The sequence below is a fragment of the Bos javanicus genome, chromosome 8 (assembly GCF_032452875.1).
Source record: "Bos javanicus breed banteng chromosome 8, ARS-OSU_banteng_1.0, whole genome shotgun sequence".
Classification (NCBI taxonomy): domain Eukaryota; kingdom Metazoa; phylum Chordata; class Mammalia; order Artiodactyla; family Bovidae; genus Bos; species Bos javanicus.
The window spans coordinates 97,703,071-97,724,407 of NC_083875.1; the positions used below are offsets into that span (position 1 = coordinate 97,703,071).

At 42.8% G+C, this 21,337-nt stretch overlaps 1 protein-coding gene across 1 annotated transcript in view; it reads left to right on the forward strand.

Annotated features, from left to right (window-relative positions):
• Positions 1 to 7,621, forward strand: part of RAD23B (RAD23 homolog B, nucleotide excision repair protein) — a 44,748-nt gene extending 37,127 nt beyond the window's left edge. The window contains exons 8-10 of the mRNA XM_061426418.1: positions 200 to 327; positions 1,024 to 1,194; positions 5,801 to 7,621. Of these exons, the coding sequence (XP_061282402.1) occupies positions 200 to 327; positions 1,024 to 1,194; positions 5,801 to 5,914 (413 nt within the window). The 3' untranslated portion in view covers positions 5,915 to 7,621. The remainder of the gene's footprint in view (positions 1 to 199; positions 328 to 1,023; positions 1,195 to 5,800) is intronic.
• Positions 7,622 to 21,337: the final 13,716 nt, after the last annotated feature.

Below are 21,337 nucleotides of genomic sequence, written 5' to 3' on the forward strand. Positions count from 1 at the left end.
ACCTGGCAAACCCACTCTCTACCTGAGCTAGTAGGAATAATTTCTGCAGTGTAAGACTTGCAAGTTGGTACAATTTGAAGATTGTCATTACTTACTTCATTTTATATACATCTTAGAACTCAAATCATTTTTTTTCTTCACAGTGTTTGCTGTCTAAATTATGTTTGTTATTGTTTAAAAATATCCCTGTTTATTTTAGGACACCCTCTTGAATTTTTACGGAATCAGCCTCAGTTTCAACAGATGAGGCAAATTATTCAACAGAATCCTTCCCTGCTTCCAGCATTGCTACAACAGATAGGTCGAGAAAATCCTCAGTTACTTCAGGTGACTGTTTAATCAGTTTCAAAAATGGTTAGGATGTATTACATTTTGTAGAAGTCAATGGGCACTCCTTCCCCTCTACCAGGTGTATAAACTGTTCTTCCAAGCTACCCTCAGGAGAATGTTATAGAGGTACTGATAAAAAGAGAATTGCGGGTGGGGTGGGGTTAATTTAGTCAAATACTAAGTTTGGGAAACACTTTATTAAAGAATATGAGAAACTCTTGCAAAAAGAGATGTTTAATTTTCTAAATCTCTCTTCCTCAAGCTTATTACTAGAGGTGCAGTGCCTCTTAGAAAATACCCCTGTGGGCTTGTCTTAGTGCTCAGGCCATGAAGTGTTTGAGTTTTGTGTAGCATTCTAGTGCCTGCTAGTTGTGGAAGATAAAAATAGATAGACATTAATATAATTTTTCTTTTAGCCATCAAGTAGTTTTTTTAATAGTAATGGGGGAATGGAGTGTTTCTGAAAGAGAAATTGAATTCTTTTAATTTTTCACTGTTTACCTCCTTCAGAAATACTGAGTTTCTTTAATGTACAAGAAATTACATCCTTCCAAAGACCAACTAATCCAGAATCATTCTAAAATAATGCAATTGCAGAGTTGTAGCTTTCCTTTTTATTTGTATTAGAGTTTTTATTTTCCTGGAGGTACTTTATATCAACGTGTTGTTCTTTTGTTCTTTAAATCACTGCAGCAAATTAGCCAACATCAGGAGCATTTTATTCAGATGTTAAATGAACCAGTTCAAGAAGCTGGTGGTCAAGGAGGAGGGGGAGGAGGTGGCAGTGGAGGAATCGCAGAAGCTGGAGGTGGTCATATGAACTACATTCAAGTAACGCCTCAGGAAAAAGAAGCTATAGAAAGGGTGAGTTTAAGTAAAACTTAAAAATTCAGTTCTAGTCACACTAGCCATGTTGCAAATGCTCAGTAGTCACTGGGGCTAGTGGCTCCTGCATTGGGTAGCCTAGATACAGAGTATTTCCATCGTGGAGGATAGCTCCTATTGAGCAGAGCCAAATAGAGCGTTATTCATGTAGGGATTGCAGTGGAGACAGTCTCTTCTCAGCCCTACTCTCCATCATGTTCTTTGTGAAGCCCAAGGACCAGCATTAAATACCAGTCTAGCATGAAATTGTTATAAATAAATCAAGCTAAAGATTTCATTGATGTTTTAAAATTCAAGAGGAAAAAAGTATATGCTCAATTCAAGATTATCCTTTTTTAAATTTATATTTCAAATTTTATTTCACTGTTGTCTCTAAATGTAAATATATGTGTGTGAATTATATACAATATGTATAGTGAATATCAGAACCTGATACTTTGATTCTCTTTCACCCTTATCAGGTCAGCCTGTACAGGTCGTGCCAGTGCAGTAACCTGGTTTCCATGATACGGTGACTAGTCAGTCGTCTGCTCTGGGCCCCATGTAAACAGAGAATCATAGTGCTTGCCCTGTCTTATCTCACAGAGTGTTTTGAGGTAGAAATCAGAGAAATTGCATATTAAATAACTTAATACTTAGAAAAGCATCTGAGCTTTGTCTTTATGACATAAGCATATAAGTGTTCAAGGTTTATAACTGGTATTTCTTAAAAGATACTTTATATATTGTGCTGTTTTACCCCCTCAAATAATAGAAATGACAGTAGACAATTGCCTCACTTGTTCTATAGCAACTTTTTTTTTTTTTTTTTTTTTGAGCCTGTCGGTTCTGGATTTCTGTGTTGGAGAAATTTTCTTTTTGTTGCTTCTGCTTTTGGTGTTGTACAAGAGAGCATTGCCTTACCCAGGGTCAGAGGACCTGAGCCTGTGTTTTCCCCAAAGAGTTTTTATAGCTCTTATTACATTTACGTAATGAAAAATGTCTGTGCTCCATTTGAGTTAACTTTTTGTTTATAGGGTGAGGTGTAGGGGTCTAGATTGATATGTTTCGCCTATATGATATCCAGTTGCCCAGCACCGTTTATTGAAAATACTTATTTTTATTCTTTGACACTGTTACAAATAGAATTGTGTTCTTTTTATTTATTTATTTTTGGCCACACCAACACATATGGGATCTTAGTTCCCTAACCAGGAATCAAACCCATGACCCCTGCATTGGAAGCACAGAGTCTTAACCACTGGACCATTGGGGAAGTCCCTAGAATTGTTTTCTTAATTTCAGTTTTTGGATTGTTCATTGTTATCTGGAGATACAATTTTGTGTATCATGCAGTTTTGTATACCAAAACTCAATTTTGTTTGCCTTCCTGAACTCAGTTGTTAAATCTTAATTTGTTTGTGTTCCTTAAGATTTCTATATGTAAGATCATTTGAAGGTAGACATAGTTTTACTTCTTTTTCAATTCAGATGTCCTTTGTTTATTATTATTTACATATATACTTACTTGCTTCATTGTCCTGCTAGAACCTCCTCTATTATTGAATAGCAGTGATAAGAGCCAGCATGCTTATCTTGTTCTAGATAGTAGAGGAAAATGAAATATTAAGTCTTTCACCATTAAGTTTGATGTTAGCTGTGGGTTTCATTAGATTCCTTTTATCAGGTTGAGGAAGTTCTCTTCTATTTCTATTACATTGGATGTTTTTATCACAAAGGATGTGAGGTTTTGTCAGATTGTGTGTTGAGATGATCATGTGACTGTGCCCCTTTTTCTGTCAATATGCTTTGTTGTGCTGACTGATTTTTCTGTGTTGGCTCAGCCTTGGATTCCTGAGGTGAATCCTCTGGTCGTGGTGTTCAGTGCTCTTTATATGTTGCTGGAGTTGGTCTGCTAGTGATGTGTTGAGGATTTCTGCATCTTCATGCGTAAGGAGTATTGGTCTGTAGTTTTCTTGTGGTGTCTTGGTCTGATTTTGGTGTCAGGCTAGTACTGGTCTTAGGGAGTGAGTTCTATTCTCTTCTCTCGTTTGGAAGAGTTAATGAAGAATTGGTGTTAATTTTTCTTTAAATTACTGGTACAGTTCACCAATGAAGTTATCTGGGCCTGGCTTTTGAGGAAGTTTTGTGATTACTAATTAAGTCTCTTGTCATAGGACTTGTTCAGGTTTTCTGTTTTGTTTTTTCCCTTGAGTCAGGGTGGTTTTTGTTTTTCTAGAAATTTGTCTGTTTCATATATGTTGTCTAATTTGTTGGCATACAGGTGTTCTTAGTATTCCCTTATTGTTGCTTTCATTTCTATAAAAAGTAATAATAATGTTCCCACATTTATTTCTGATTTTAGTCATTTGAATTCTCAGATTTTTTTTTCTTGTCAATTCAGTAAAGGGAAAAAAAGCAAGAGTTTTTGGTTTTGTTGAGTCTGTGTTTTTCTAGTCTCTATTTTATCTCCTTCAGTTTGCTTTAGTTTCCCCTTTTTCTTCCCCCTAGTTTCTTAAGGTAAACTTAGATTATTGGTTTACTATCTCTTATTACATAGGCATGCCTTGTTTTATTGTGCCTCTCTCCGTTACATTTTGCAGTTAATTCCTTTTTTACCAATTGAAGGTTTTTGACTGTCAAGATGATGGTTACTTTTGACAATGAGTGTTTTTAAATTAAAGTATATACATTGGTTTTTAGATGTCATGCTGCTGCACACCTAACAGACTACAGTATAGTGTAAACATAACTTATATGCATTGGAGAATCAAAAATTCTTGTGACCTGCTTTATTGCCATATTCGCTTTATAGCAGTATTCTGTGACCGAACCTGCAGTATCTCTGAGTTATACCTGTAGATATTTACAAGTAGAAACTTCTGCAAGAACTGCTACAGCAACATGCCATAAATTTTAGTGTATTGACATTTTATTTTCATTTATCTCAGTATTTTCTGATTTTGTCATTTTTTGATCTGTAGGTTTTTTAGGGTTTTATCAATTTCCACATTTATGAATTTTCCGAATATCCTTCTTTTATTGATTTCTAAGTTCATTCCATTGTGGTCAGAGAACATAATTTGTGTAACTTTAATCCTTATAAATTCGTTGGGGCTTGTTTTGTGGCCTGACATGGTCTTTAGAGACTGTTCTGTGTATCCTTGAGAAGGTGTATAATTTGCTGTTGTTCGGTGTTCTGTAAATGTCTGTTGGGTCTGGTTGGTTTATAGTATTTTTCAGGTTTTATACTTGCTTGTCTTCTGCCTTCTCTTATCTATTATAGAACTTGGGGATATTGACGTCTCCAGCTATTGTTGCATTTTTCCCTTCAAGTCTGTCAGTTTTTGCTTAATGTATTTGGGGGCTTTGTTGTTCTGTTTGTTTATAATGAAGTCTTTTTGATTGTTTTATCATCATAAAATGTCTTTGTTTTAGTAACACTTTTAATCTTAAAGTCTGTTGTCTGATATTAATATAGCACTTGAGCTCTCTCTCTGATGGTTTGCATGGTGCGTGTCCTTTTCCGTCCTTTCACTTTCAGCATACTGTGTCTCTGAATCTAAATGTGTGTCTTACTGTAAAGCATATACAGTTGGATTGTGCCCTGTTTACCTTTTACTTCAGCTAGCCCAGCTTTAATGTGGACAAGACCTAAGTAACAAAATCATTTTTGAGTTTCTTGTCCTTATATGGATGAGTATAATCATGCTGAATTAGGAGTTTTGCCTAGTTTTTAAAGGCCCTTTCTTGATAGAGTCTAATGCAAGGGACAAATGTATGGCACCTGGGGAATTAGATTAATTCACCTGAGTGTATTTAAAGGCTTTTAAAAGCAGTGATTATTGAGTTGCAAGTGATTTTCAATAGACTAGGAAAATAAAATTAAATGGATCATATCACCTTTTAAAATGCTATAAAAATTAAGCAGATAAAAACAATATTGTATGTCTTGATTTCAAAAGTATGTCATGTAATATTACTAATAATTGACCACTCGTTTTTGTAGTATGAAGTGTTTCATAAAGCAAGGAGGTTAAGATTGACCCTAATTAAGGATATGGCTTTTTTTTTTTAAACAAATAATTGGATTAGGTAGTTAAACTCACCTCCACCTCCGGTTGCTCTCATCCATAGCTTCACCACTTATGTACTAAAAGCCATCTGATTTACAGATTTCTGTAGGGTCATTTATTTTTAAACTACCACAGCAGCTAACGTTTAGTATTAATGCCAGTGAGTGTTATCAAAGTATCTATTTAGCATCAAAATTTTAACTAGGAGCAAAGAATTTTGTAAGTGGTTACAGGAAAGGGCCCCAAGTTCTATCTGCTGCTGCTACCGCGAAGTCGCTCAGTCGTGTCCAACTCTGTGCGACCCCATGGACGGCAGCCCACCAGGCTCCTCTGTCCATGGGGTTCTCCAGGCAAGAGTACTGGAGTGGGGTGCCATTGCCTTCTCCAAAGTTCTATCTAGCTCCTTGAATTGGACAGCAGCTCCATAATCAGGGATGAATTCATGTAAAATTCTCAAGGTTTTTTGCATCCCTTATAGTATGTTTTCAAACAATGATGACCTCATAATATGTTTTCTTTCTTTCTTGCAGTTAAAGGCATTAGGATTTCCTGAAGGACTTGTGATACAAGCATATTTTGCTTGTGAGAAGAATGAGAACTTGGCTGCCAATTTTCTTCTACAGCAAAACTTTGATGAAGATTGAAAGGGACTTTTTTTTTAATCTCACACTTCACACCAGTGCATTACACTAACTTTGTTCACTGGATTGTCTGGGATGACTTGGGCTCATATCCACAATACTTGGTATAAGGTAGTAGATTGTTGGGGGTGGGGAGGGAGGGATCTAGGATATAGGGCAGGGATAAATACAGTGCATGTCTGCTTCAGTTAGCAGATGCCGCAAATCCACACAGTGTGTAAAATATTATACAACCAAAAATCAGCTTTTGCAGGTCTTTATTTCTTCTATAAAACAGTAGGTAACTTTTCCTAGGTTTCACTCTTTTTAGTGTACTAGATCCAGAAATTTAGTGTAATGCCCTGCTTTATATTTCTTTGACTTAACATTGGTTTCAGAAAGAATCTTTGCTACCTAGAATCTACAGTCCCTATTTTATGGCAACACTGGATAATGGCTTTGTGAAATTGGGGGAAAAAAATGGGAGTGACTGTAAACAGAAATGCCAAATTATTGATGGTTATTGTTGCTGCTTCAAATAAGTATAAAATTAATGTGTAAGAAAGCCCATTCTTTCATGATAATACTTGGGGTTGAAGGGGGGAGATGGGGGAACATTTTCTTAAGATGAAAATAATTAACTGCTATTTTAAATTTCTTGATCATTGAATGTGAGACCCTTCTAACATGATTTGCGAAGCTGTACAAGTATAGGCAGAGTTATTTTTCTGTTTACATTTTTTTTTGGTTTATTTTGGGGGGTAAATTGGTAGCTGCCTAATTACTGTTTACTTCATTGTTATATTGCAGTAAAAAGTTATAAAAACCACGGTTGCATGTTTGCTTTTGATGTATCCCTTTGTGGAGTTAGCACTTTGGGGCCAATGAAGAAATGCAGCATTCACTCTCCCTGTCTTCCCCTTCCCTCAGCAGAAATGTGTTTGTCAGCAAGTCGTGAATTCCAACTGCTGCCTTTTTTAAAACCCACAAAATGCTGATTCAGTTCAAGATTAATGCAAATGTCTCAAAACTGGGTTTCTGATATTTGTAAATGTTTTTTCCTTATTAGATAAGAATGTATGACCATTAAAGTTGTTAGGATTATTTTGCTTTTGAAAAGAGAAGGTGGACAGAACTACAATCCAGCATCTTTTATTGCATTGGAAAGACTGGCAAAATCTTTTGGAAGGGTTGGGAGATGCAGCTGGAATAGTACTTTGGAAAATATACAATCAAGATATCTCATGGCATATTAAAAGAAAAATCTTAATAGCAATGTTGGCTTTTATTTGGATTTTTTTCATCTCAGCTTTTTTCTTTGGAATCTCCTTTGTTGGCATTGTTATTTGATCATGAAGAGGGGGCAGGTGTGTCTACTTGTTTTATTTTTTTCAGCTCTCTTCCTGAGTATTAAAAAGACTAAAGAAATAATTTTTTTTCTACCATCTTATACTGAGTTAAGAAGATGAATTTGCACAGATTTTATCCTACATAATCTCTTAATCCTTAGCACAGTTTGGTGATGACTTTTAAGCTTTTACATCATGCACTCATAACCTATCTCTTATGAAAATAAACAAAATTATGATTTTTTTCCCATGTTAATCATGTAGTTTAATCTTCATGTGTTTATTCCATAAACACAACAAGACCTTTGGACTTTGTATTACCTGTATGTTTTATAATGGATTGTGCAAAAATGTCTCAGAATAAAATGAGGATTTGTAAATATGTTCATCTTTCGAGGTAGAGCAATGAGTTGGGAAGAGGGATGGCATTTCTGGTGAGATAATGGAGTATTCGTTTATTTTCATGATATTTTATCTGCTACTTAATTGCTTAGAGCATAGTGAAAACTAGAAAAGGAGAGAAAAAAACAACCAGCAGCCACCTCTTTTTTTCTCTGGAAAGTGACAGCAGGACGTGTTCGATCACAGGGAGCTCTTGTCCTTGGACAGCAAAACTACAAATAGTGGGATTAATAATCAGCAGAAGACAGCTCAGGCCACGTTTGGCCATTCTTTGCAGTGCTCTGTTTATCTGTGGAAAGAATCAGCCATGACACCATGAAAGAAATAGGCTTTATGTGGCCTTTTGCTGTTATCTTTTAATTTACAAACATTTTGGTAAATCTCTTAATCTTAAGTGGCTACATGACTTCGGAATTTTTGCGTTGGAGGTATTCTGTCATCTGTTTCTTGAAATCTGTTGATTGTTTAGTTGCTCTGTGGAAGACCTGAAGAAGCTTAAGTTTATACTTGTTAAATTCTTACTGCCGTCTAGTCAAATATATTTTTACATTGTTTAAAAATACTGAAGTGTTCCACCATATGATTTTTTTCTCCTGTACTCGATGGCTAGGATTCTAGAGAATTAATTATAAAATATTTTCAATATATCCAACATGGCATTTCTCATTTTTTAAAATGATTTTACCGTATAGAATCTTAGATTGGAAATGGACAGTGCCCCATCACTGATCCTTCTGCTTTCTTTGTTGGTGGTGAATTAGGGTGTGGAATGCCCAGCACTAGGTCGGTTTTATTGGGTCTCCTGTTTGTGTTCACAGTGAAAACATCAACACAGAGATGGGACACTTCCTAGAATGTATATATCAAAGTCCATGGGGGCTTTAGAGATGTCAGGGAGTTCTCCCTTTTCCAAACCTCTTTTTTTTTTAAAAAAAAAACATCAGCCAGCCTGAGATAGCTAAGTACTCAAAAGCAAGCAGTTTACAGGAGTCCTTCCTGACCACATCTGTGTTCTGCTGAACTGTCTCCTGTGCGGCTCAGGTACAGTGTGTTCTTCCAGTTGACTTCCCACTGTCCTTTTTGTTCCACTTTGTTCTAAGCCAGGGGCCAGCAAACTGCAGTCTCATGAGCCAAATCTGGCTCACTGCCTGTTGTATGAGCCATGAGCTAAGAACGGCCTTTACAGTTTTCAGTGTTTTGTTTACAAAAAGGCGGAAAGATTCGAATTCCAGCGTCCATAAATAGTTTTGTTGGCACACAGCCATGCTCCTTTATTTACATATTATCTATAAGCAGCTACTTTTGTGCTAAAGAGGTTTGCTGTTGAATAGTTGCCACAAAGACTGTGGCCAGCAAAACCTAAATACCTTCTGGCCCTTTACAGAAAGCTTTCCATCCATGTCTTAGATTGCACCCAGCCCTATCATATGTTAAATTATGACGCTTTTCCCCCTTTTATTTGTCATTCTGGGCCTCTTGAGGTCTTAACTTCAGTTTGCTTTGCTTGTGACCATCATGGGGTCTTTCAGAGGTGTGGTATCACCCCCACATATTCATTATCAAAGGGAGGAGCGCCTGGTGTGCTAGTCCGGCATGTATGTGATGTCTAAAATTATTCTTTACTATTGCTATACTATTTCTTGTGCTTTAGTAAGATAACTAAATAAAGCACCAAGTGAATAAGAAAGTGCTATTCTCAGTTGTGTCCAACCCTTTGCTACCCCGTGGCGTGTGGCCCACCAGTTTCCTCTGACCATGGAATTCTCCAGGCAGGCATACTGGAGTGGGTAGCCATTCCCCTTCTCCAAGGGAAATCTTCCCGACCCAGGGGGCCAATCCTGAATCTCCTGCATTGCACGCAGAGTCTTTACCATCTGAGTCACCAGAGAAGTCCAAAATTCAGCACTAAGCGGTGTCAGAAGCACCTTGTGTAGTGATGACTCAGAACAGAACAGAAAAGTCAAATGAATGCATCTGGGAATCCTTGGGCCCTGGGATCAGACTTGGGTCCGTAAGAGGGAGCATCTTAACCACAGCTGGAAGAGTGGACGGAACCCTGGAGGGAGGGGGAGAGCAGTTGGGAGCAACGGTGACAGGGAGGTAGGGAGCAAAGCTTGGACTTGCTAGGGAAGGGCGCTGTGCACTAGCATTTGGGGAGGCACACTAAATAGTGATAAATTGGTTATAAAAGATCTTCCCTATCATATATGTTAATATATGTTAATATGATAAACCTGGTCCCTCAAGAAGGGTTTGCACTGAAGAGGAGGCTAGGAGGACCAAAGAAGCATCACTGGTGACGAATTTGTTTCACATGTGGTGCTGTGGATTCCACAGGGAATGGGAACGTGATGATCTTTGCCATTGAGCTCAGTTTACTGTGACAGAGACTGAATGCTAATGGATCCTTCAAAGGTACAGCGTAGCTGGAGCACAGACTTCTGCCTCCTGTCTCACGCAAACTTTTTCTAATTGCACTAGTAGGCTTTCGTCCTCTCTCCTCACCTGGCTCAGAATGAGTTACAGATGTTTGTAGATAGTGTTCTCTTCAGACCATGTGGTCTTCAGGTACCTGGCGAGGTTGGCCTCCCAAGGAGCCATGCCAATTTTTTCCAGTGTTTCAACTGTTAAGGTTTTCTGTGATGAAAACTGAGCACTTCTACACTTAAACCAGCTGTAGATGGCTTCCTGTCAGTGGTCTTTCACACCTAAAGCCTGCGTCTGCCAGGACTGCTTGTTGGGCTGCAACCTTAAGTCTCAAAGGATATTTGAAGTGGATCCTGAGTTGTTATTGACATCTTCCATCTCTATGACAAAGTCCACATTTGTCTCAGAATTCTTAAGAGTGTCTGGCAGTAAATCACAGAAATCAGCTGGGTTTTATCTGCCAACAGATTAGAAGAACATGATAAGTTACCTCAAAATTGGTTAAAAATTGGATGAGAATGAAAGGGGCTGGTGAGGCTATGCCTTAGAACAGCTTAAGGTTAGAATTTGTATGTGGCAGGAGATGCATTTATGAACCCTGAAGTGACTTTTTTGTTTTTCTTTGCAGCTTTTTTGCATTTTAGTCCTATTTGTTGATGGCATTTTGTGGGGTTTCCTTTGGTTTTGTTTTTGTTTTCAAATTTCTTTTTGGTCAATAAGGTTGCTTCTGCTTGTTTGATATTCATTTAAGGTAATAATTTATCTCCACTTTAAAATAATTTTGTATCTTAAATTTTGGGGTTATAAATTTTATATGTTTGCATTTTTGCGAAGAACCTTAATTTTTTCATCCTTAAACAGTTTCAGACTTACAGAAAATTGTGGGAACAGCACAAAAAGCTCCCAGTTAAACCACCCACTACTTCCCACACCCACTTAAGTTTTGCAGTTGTCCTAGTAATGTCTGCCATAGCAGAAGGCTTCAGTCAAGAATAATACACTGCATTTAGTTGGTTTCCAGGCTATGCTCTTTCACAGTCCTTCCTTGATGTTTGGGAGCTTAACTTTTTTTTTTTTTTTGAGATTACAAGGTGCTTGTCTTATGCAATGTCCCTCAATTTATGTTTGGTGTTTCCTCATGACTAGACTCAAATTATGCATTTTTGGAAAAAGTACTGCTATGCCCTTTCCAAATGACATGGCTTCTTCATCTTTTTTAGCCTTCACTTGTATTCTGGCATTCTCTTTCCCTCATTTGTAATCTGCATTCCTGTATGGACTCTATTCCTGTTTTATTCACTAGTATATAATCCATCATCATATTGATGCTCAAATTATCCTGTTTTTTTCTAAGATTTATTTTTTTGGACGTGGACCATTTTTTAAAGTCTTTAATTTGTTACAGTATTGTTTCTGTTTTATGTGTTGGTGTTTTTGGCCACGAGGCATGTGGGAGCTTAGCTCCCCGACCAGGGATTGAACCCCCACCGCCTGCACTGAAAAGTGAATCTCAGCCACTGGCCTGCAAGGGGAGTCACTGTCCTGTTGGTTTTGTTCTTAAAGCTAGCGTCTGTGTTTGGCATGTCCTTATCACTCTTTTGAGTATTTCCTTATTTTCTCACACAATAATATATTTCAGGCTCTTGTACTGGGTTGGCCAGATAGTTTGGGAAAACCGGAGTGAACTTTATTGACACACACGGTATTCTCTGTGCACCAGCCCTGGAATTTGCCATTTTCTGCAGGAAGCTCTGGTTCCCTTTCATGCAGATTGTATGTAGAAACCAGCTTTGTTCTAGGTGTGCAGAGTTGTTACTAGAGTCTCAGCTGCTCCCAGGCATTTCAGTAGACACATAGAAAATAAATACACATACGCAAACATTGCATCTGTATTCCTGTGCCTGCACACAGATACTGAACCTGAGTTCACACTGGTATTGCCTTCCCTTTTTTTGTTAACAAGTTACCGTCTTTTATTGAAGTACAGTTGATTTACAGTGTTGTGTTCTGGTGTACAGCAAAGTGATTCTGGTATATATGTATACACACATATGTAACATGTTTTATATGTACTTTTTGATATTTCCCATTCTACTATTTTCCAAAACGTAGTAGTTGTATCTGTTTAGTTTATCCCTGCCCCCCCACCCACTGCCCCTTCCCTTTTGGTAAGGAAAACTTTGTTTTCTATGTCTGTGAGTCTGTTTCTTTTTTGTGAATACCTTCATTTGTATCATGTTTTAGGTTTCACAATAATATGTCTTTTTCTTCCTGACTTCCTTCACTTAGTGTGATAATCTCTTGGTCCGTCCATGTTGCTGCAAATGGCATTATCTTTTCTTGGACACTGAGAGACTTAACTGCCGTTATGCTCAGTATGTTTGCTTACCTGTCACCTCCTCTGTATATAAACAATCTGCTTAGCCACTCAGCTGCCTAAGTGTGTGTTTGCGGTGCTAGTGGTGGTCGGGGAGACAGCAGGAGGAGCAGACGAGTGGAGGGGAGTGCATCCCCAGGCTGGGTTACTCACGGCTCCCCCAGAACGTGCTCTGCTGTGTCTGTCTTGGCACATGCTACTCTCCTTCTCATGCATTCAGCAACTAATGAGCAGTTGCCTAAGGCCCGGCAAACATTCGGTTTGACATTGTTCCCACCTCTGTTACTGATTCCTCAGTGGTCAAAACCATGCAAGACCCCATTTGACCATGACTCCCTTTTCCCTCCAACTTGAGCCAGAGACCTGACCTCTCTATTCCCTCGGCCACTTGTATCTACTCTGAAGGTGGGAATCCTGAGTTGAAATCGTCTATTTGTGTCACCCATTAAACTATACACTGAATGAGCAAGCATCTGACGGGCTCTTTAAAGTCAACGCCTGTGTCTTTCATCTCTGTATCCTCAGAACGAGTGAAGGGTGGAGGTGCTGGCAGCACTGCACGGATCCACAGGCAATGTACAAATAATTGGGACAACCTTTGTCGTTTTTACTAGGGTTCCAGGTTCTCCTTCCCAGGTCTGTCATCCCTTCAGTTCTAAAAGCCAACTTAAGAAGTTTAGGGGCAAAGGACAGAGTCCCAGAGTCTGCTCTGTTTTTCTCTCCTCAGCCCAGGGACCTTGGCACCAGATTCTGAAGACCTGACACACAATACTGTCAGCTGGCTGGTTGTAGGGGCAGCAGAATTCTGTTGACAGATTCCAGATGGGTCCGCATCTGAGACATAAACAGAGCAGGCCGACAGCTGCAGTCCCAAGAATCTCAGGCTGGGGCAGGTCAGAGGGACCTGAAGATCTGGGCTTGGAGTTTGGCCTGGATTTCTGTCTTCACGCCCCATGCCAGCTCTGTGACTTCAGCCTTGTGTCCAGGTTTCCTCCTCTAAAGCAGAGCCCACCTCAGAGCTTGCTAGTAGGGGTCAAGGGAGAGAGTAGATTGGAAAACATCATTCCCAAGGCCAGGATTGTTTGATGTGGTTGCAGACTGCCTGTCCTGGAGGCTGGGAGTTTTTTGCCTTTCTGCAATGTGAGGAGTGGCTGAATGATTATCAGTGGTGCTGGGTGCACCTCCTTGATCCCTGGGCGCCTTGGTCCTCTCTCCTTAGCTGTTAGCAGCTCAGCATTCCCAGGGGGGCTGGTGGGCTTCCCATTCAGCTGGTCAGCGTGGCACAAACATTGGCAACACCACATAAGCTTTTCATGCCTACACACTTTCTGAGCAACGCTGGCTTTTCTCCTGTCAGTTTCTAGGCCGAGGAATTGGCAGCTATGTCTCTGAATCGAATTTGGCAGAGAACCCAGCACAATTGCCTGACAGAAGACCCGCTGCCCGTTTCACCCATCCCTCGGGACACTCAATGTGCCCTTTAGATTTCCTCTGACAGTCTCCAGTGTGCCAGAGGCACGGGAACTCAGACTGGAACGGGCCTGTGGGTGCCACCCAGTGACCAAGCACCCGGCCGCTTTCATGCCTCATCTCTAGCCTCCACTTGAACACTTCTAGCGATGTGGCCCTCACTACCGCCAGCTCAGACTTCCTACATTTCAGACACTCCAGGATTGTCAAGCTCCCCTCTCCCCTCTTCCTGTCCAGGTAGTAGGCCATACTCAGGGCCTGGTTCACTTCTAGGGGTTACCCTGAGTCAGTGTGCCAACCTCTCAGGTCTTTGAGAAGAGTGATTGTGTCTCCCAGACCACCTCCCACCCTTACCCTTTGGCCAAGTCTCCATGCTGAAAAAAAATCCCTCACTTGGAATGAGTTACGCCAGTGTTAAAGATTCTGCCTGCAAAGTGGGAGACCTGGATTCAATCCCTGGGTTGAGAAGATCCCCCTGGAGAAGGAAATGGCAACCCACTCCAGTATTCTCCCCTGGAGAATCCCCATGGACAGAGGAGCCTGGTGGGCTACAGTCCAGGGGGCTGCAAAGAATCGGACATGACTGAGCAACTAAGCACAGAACACGTGACAATGTTATGCTGATGAATACAATACTTGAGGGAGGGTGTAAGCGGTGCAAACTGCTAGAGGAGCTCTTACCTCCCTTGTTCTATGCATGATATCTCCATTAATGCTGCCTGAATTTGAGCTTGCTGGTTTGACAGGCCTTGGGTTGAGCAGCTGTGCTAATAATACCAAAGTTTTCAAGATACCCATGTGCTTGGAGTCCACATCTGACCCATGTTACAGAAGCATAAACAGCCTCCCCAGGCGTGTATATGTGTGTGTGTATATCTCCTAGCTACTGAACAAAAGCTGTTTTCACAGAGTCCTCTCTGGGCCCAAGAGAAGGTGGCTAACCTCTACAAATCCAAGTGTCTCACTCTGCTGCATGCTTTACCTATACTAATGTTACCGCCAAGTTACAGACGGATTAACTGAAGTTTCAGGGATTCCCTGGTGGCTCAAGATGGTAAAGCGTCTGCCCGCAATGCGGGAGACCCAGGTTTGATCCCCTGGTCAGGAAGATCCCCTGGAGAAGGAAATGGCAACCCACTCCAGTACTCTTGCCTGGAAAATTCCATGGATGGAGGAGCCTGATGGGCTACAGTCCACGGGGTCGCAAAGAGTTGGACACAACTGAGTGACTTTACTTTCACTTTCACTTTCACTTTCACTGAGGTTTCAATCAGGCCAAAGCTACAGTTACTAAGTGGCAGAGCCAGGAGGCAAACACAGGTCACCCTTGGTGATGTTGCTTTGTTTTCATCCCGACCTCTTCCTATCTCCTGAATTAAGTCTCTTTCCTTCCTGTGATTTTTTAAAAATTCCTCCTTGCTGTTTCGACAGCTATTTGCTCCTTTGATGATTTGCTTAGCAGTTCTTAAAATGTGGCTTGAAGACTGCTTTTGAGGCGTCTATGACATGAGAACCATTTTCATAACAAACAACACTGACTCTGCTTGCTATTGTCACCCCCCTGCCTCCGCCACACACACAGGTACATCGTGGAGTTTCCCAGAGGTTGCACAGAATGTGACATAACAGCAGATGGAATGAGGGAGCAGCTGTGGGAAGCAGCTGCCTTCCACTAAGCCAGATAACAGGTTTGTGAAAATCAAACACCACCATTCCTGTCACTGATTTCTTCAAAAGTTATTTTTCACAAAGATTAAAAATAACATGTAGTAGGTTTATTTTAAATGAATTAACTTTGGGGGACTTCCCTGGCAGCCCAGTGGTTAAGACTTTGCCTTCCAATGCAAGAGGTGTGGATTTGATCCCTGGTCAGGGAGTTAGGATCCCACACGCCTTGTGGCCAAAAAATCAAAACATAAACAACAGAAGCAATATTGTAACAAATTCAACAAAGACTTTAAAAATGGTCCGCATCAAAAGAAATCTTTTTAAAAAATCAGCTTTTAGAAGTTCTCAATTTTAATTTCTAATTAAGTATTGGTAGATCTAACCAACCCAAAGAAAAACTCTTGAGTTTCTCAGTTTTTAAGAGGGAGAAGAGGTCCCAAGACTAGAAAGTTTGAGAACTGTTGTGTTAGATGGTGGTTTTTCCACTTTAGTCTTGTTAAATGACCCCAAATACACGATATGGGATAGTCACTGGTGCACTGGCGAAAGATTTCCTCCTGTCTGCTGCAGACACGGTGGGGATACTGATATCTGGAACTTGTTGCTGGCTCTCTGCCAAATGCCTTCCACTCCTGCTCTCAGGGTAACAAAGGCTGAACTTCTCTGATTGGCTTTCCGTGCCCTTTACAGGCTTGCTTCAGCAAATGCCTTCAGCCCATCTCCCCGCCTCTCCACCACATGCAACACGACTCCATTACCCAGGCCTTTCCACACCTGTACACACATTTACATGTGCTGGTCACTCTGCCTAGAAATTCTCCATATTCCTCTCTCCTCATCTGAACTCCTTTCCCACCTTTAAAACCCGCTTCAGCATCACAAGCTCCGAGAAGGTGTTCTTGCCCAGGAGCCCGCAGAGGGCTACTCACTTGTTCTACTCTGAACGTGCAGTGCACTCATTGCATATCTGACCATAACTTCATTTGCACATTTGTTTTATGGACATCACGTCAAAGCCAAAACAAAACTTGCCAAGTCAATCATCAGCAGTAGGAGCTCGGCACCCACGACTTACAAGGGAACTGGAAGGAACTGTGCTTTGGAGCCGTACTGCAGGTTTGGGGTGGAAGGGTGGCCGCTCTAGCGTTGCAGGGGGAACTTAACATGGAAAGCCCAAGTTGAGAGATGGGGAAATGCCAGGACAGGCTCTCCACCATGCCCTGACACGCCCCCTTGTGGTGAGGGAGAGCTATGCAGTGTTTCAGGTGGGAGGATGGGGATGAACCCCGCAGGTTAGGGGGAACCAGCATCTCTGTGTCCTGGAAGAGATGAAGGCTCTGTGGGGAACCCAGCTCAAGGGAGGCTGGGGCAGATGCTGGTCTAGAAAAGCCATCCCCTAGTGGCCCTCTGTTGCCCTGAGGAACGCTGTGGTTCTGTTTAGGGGAAAGGACAGAAGGGAACTAAAGCTGCAGGACCATGGGCACTAGGCTTGATCTACATTGACTCATTTAATCCTGCCGTGTAGATGGGAAGCCGAGGCTCAGAGAAGGTGCCATAACTAGAATCTAGCCCAGGGAGGATGGGGACCTGTCTCCAGGCCACCCTTGTGTCCCCCTTTATGCTGATTTCTGTGTGAGCACTGGGGTTGAGGAGACAGTGCGATTGTTGTCATGTGAGATGTTCTTGTACCTTGCCCTCCTATGGCATGCCCGGAGGGAGGAACCCAGGGAAAGCTCTTAGGATTTGGAGTCAGATGGGTTTTTTGTTTTTATATTTCTCTTTCAGATTTATGTTACAGTCAGTACATGGAGTGAGGTGGGGGTGGAGAAAACCCTCCCTTTAGAAGAACCAGCCTGTTCACCTTCAAAACCCAGCCACACACAGACAGGGTCTTCCAGCCTTCTCCTGGGTGCTGTGATGGAGACATCCCAGGCTGACCTGTGACACCACCTGAAGCCCTCTGCTCCCTGCCGTCTGGCCCTGACCCAGGCGATGTGTCACTTTCCAGCTGAGCTGATGGCCCTCTCTTAACCACGGGGATTCTTCAGCCACACGCCCCTGCAGCCATAAGTATTTACTCAGCACCTACTGTATGCCAGACACAAGGAGAAGGCTGAACAGACCAGTTGCCTCTAAAGCTACACTTTGATGTTTTACGTTTAAGGCACATAATAGAATCTGTATGATTCTATTATGGAAAAAGGTATAGTTATTATCTTTTTATCTTTTAAGTTATTTATCTTTCTAAAAAGAAACACAAAAAGAAAAAACAAGTCTGCACCCTATTGCTTCATTGGAGAACCACTGTAGGTTTTGGTATTTTTCTTAATGGGGCTGGTGAGGGGGAGGGTCTTTTATTTATTTTGTTTTTAGCAAAGGAGACAGCTGTGGTCAGATCTGTTTTCAAAGAAATGAAGATAATTATATGGCTTCTCAGCCCTTCCTTACAGCCACAGTACAGGAAGCCGGAAGCCCACTGCCCACTAATGTGGAAGCTTTCTCTGGGTCCCAAGCTTGGAACTGGTCCTCTTTGCCCTGCTGGGTCCTCCCAAGGGAAGACAATGGCAGATAAAGTGGCTTCTCTCTGGTTCCAGGAGCCAAAGGAAATGTCAGTTGCTTCTGGGAAGGAACATGACCTTCTCTGAGGTAGGGAGCATAAAATCAATGTAGTCAAAACACCATCCCAACCAACCCCTTCTGCTTCCTAGGAACTCTGAGGACAGCCTTGTGGAGTAAAAAGATCCCAATCTTTGAAATAATGCAAGTGAATAAAAGTCAGTCAGTCATGTCTGACTCTTTGTGACCCCATGGGCTATAGAGGCCATGGAATTCTCCAGGCCAGAATACTGGAGTGGTGGCTGTTCCCTTCCCCAGGGGATTTTCCCAACCGAGGGGTCGAACCCAGGTCTCCCACATTGCAGGCAGTTTCTTTACCAGCTGAGCCACCAGGGAAGTAAACGTGTGTCTGAATCCTGATTTGGCCACTAATTAGTCCTGTGATCTTGGCCAACTCACTCAAATATTCCGAGCCTAAGTGCCCTCATCTGTAATGATCATAATTATTATTTACACCGACCTCACTTAACAGGGATAAGCTGTATTACAAAGCCATAGCCTAAGAAGTAACTCAGGAGAAAGTAGACAAACAGAACAAAGCCAGAAATCCTGCAGCAGACCTAGGAACATAGGAGTGAGAGCTTGACACACGAGGGAAGACACCACAATGAGTGCACAGAGGATGGAGTCTTTAGTGAACGCTGCTGGGAGACTGGCTTCCATCTGGACAAAAATAAAGTCGTCTCACACACATGCGTGCCTGTCTTCAGCTGCGTGGGTGCTCAGTTGCTTCAGTCGTGTCGGACTGTTTGTGACCCCGTGGACTGTAGCCCTCAGGCTCCTCTGTCCATGGGATTCTCCAGGCAAGAATACTGGAGGGGGTTGCCATGCCCTCCTCCAGGGGATCTTCTCCACTCAGGGATCAAACCCAGGTCTCTTATGTCTCCTGCATTGGCAGGCAGGTTCTTTACCACTCATGCCACCCGTGAAGCCATCTTCAGCTAAGACCTAAATGTAAAAGAGAAAGCTGAAAATGAATTAAAAGATGTTTTAGGGACCTGTCTGAGCAAGAGATGCCATCACGGGAATGGACGTTTGCCCAAGGAGAACCAAAAAGCTCGTCCAGCCACACAGTTTCTGCCCCAGAGGAACCAACTCTACCTTCAACCAGCTTGTGCTAGAGGTTGTTCACGAGTGGCAGCAACTCACCACCACTGTCCCGGTTGCAAATAATCCAGAAGATGAGGCTCTCCGGCCAGGAGGACAAACCACTGTAACAGATGCTGTGCATGTGCAGAGGTGCCCACACTGAAGGCTGGCGCCCTTACGGGCGGCAGCCGCACCCCCAGGAAGAGGCTGGTGAGGGGCGCCATCCTCGCCATCACCCGAGGTAACGCCACGTGCCCCTGGATGGCAGCCCCTTCCCACACCCTGGTCCTCCCAAGGGCCCTGGGAACCCACGTGGCCACACCAAACCCAGCAAATGCTCCAAGGGCCAGAAGTTCAGGAACACCGGAGGCCAGTGCACCAGCTAAGGCTCTAGGAACTAACCTCAGATCGGCCTTGTTGTGAAAAAGATTTTGGATGTTATGAGGGGGATAAAAAACCTAGTAAAAGGAATGCGAGCATTGTTTTCACTAGGCAATCCCAGAAGGGTAGAGGCGCACGTGTTGCCTTGTAGGAAGGAGCCAATGTACTGCCTTGGGTGGAGGGGGTGGGCTGGACCAGGCTTCTGGCTTGGAGGATACCGTGGAGTCTGGGGACTTGAAACATTCAGGGCCTCTCTGCAGGTGTCCCTCTCCCAAAGGTCGGGACCCCAGGACTTTACCCTGGCCTAACTGGACTTGCCCTGGTGGAGCAGTGCACTGCCTTTGAATTTCAGCCACTCAGACTATTACGTCTCCCGGATAGAAGATGCACCTTGGCTTGTGTGCAACTGCAGAAGCCCTTCCGTTCCTGCCTTTCCACTGGCTGCCAGGAGGCCTGAGCTATTCATTATCTTTCAGTGGGGGAATCTGTAGTATTGGGTGGGCCTGAAAGTTCATTCAGGTTTTCCGAAAGACGTTCCGGAAAAACCCAAACCAACCTTTGGGCTAACCTTTACTTAGTGATAGCTGCTTAATACTGTCATCTTTTTTTTTTAATGTATTACTTATTTATTTTTGGCTGCGCTGGGTCTTCCTTGCTGTAGGCAGGCTTTCTCTCGTTGTGGTGAGCAGGCTTCTCATTGCAGTAGCTACTCTTCCTGCAGAGCACGGCTCTGGGGCACCCGGGCTTCAGTAGTTGCAGCGCGTGGGACTCAGTAATTGCGGCTCCCTGGCTCTAGAGCACAGGCTTAATAGTCACACCACACAGTCTTAGTTGCTCCGTGGCATGTAGGATCTTCCCAGATTAGGGAACGAACCCCTGTCTCCTGCATTGGCAGGCAGATTCTTAACTCCTGGACCACCAGGGAAGCCCTAATACTGTCATCTTTAAAGTTACGATTACTCGCCATCCCACCCCCAGTCTCACAAGCCCGTTACATTCATGGCCTGCCCGAACACTTCACCCACAGGTACAGGACCCATTCATCAGTCCATAGCCTCCTTATGTTGGCGCCTGCCCATGCTTCTCCTTCCACCAGTGATGGGCTCTTCCTTGCCAACGGAGTGGGGACTCAGGCAGTCCCGAGCCCCATTTATCTACCTGTTTTCTTGGACCACTCCCAGGACCAGCTGCCGCAGGTAAGGTTCCCAGGAAGCAAGCACTGAAATGGAGTTCAAGGGGCAAGAGATTTGTTGGGGATCAGCAGAGGAGGGAGGCAACTGCGAAGCAGCCTGATGAAGCCTCCACCAGTCCGCAGGGAGACCTGGAGCCAGCCTTGCTGGGCAGAGCTGTCCCACATCTGACAAGTGCCTGGGCCTCTGAGCCACAGTGCCCGGCCGCATCAGTCAGTCAGCAGGTGTGGCTGCCCCCGGGAAGGGCTGCTCTCTGCAGCTCGGCAGCAAGTCCTTCCACGAAGGGGAATCTGGGGGCAGTCCTGGAAATGTCGTTTGTGGGTGAAGGCAGACTGTGTGGATTGTTATAACAGCCCATGTTTGCTCCATGTTTATGGGGCCAGATGAGGCTAAGGGCTCTTTATACTCTAGGGCAGGGACCATCATTATGCCCAAGTTTGTGTGCCCACATGAAGAAACCAAGGCACAAAAAGCGGAA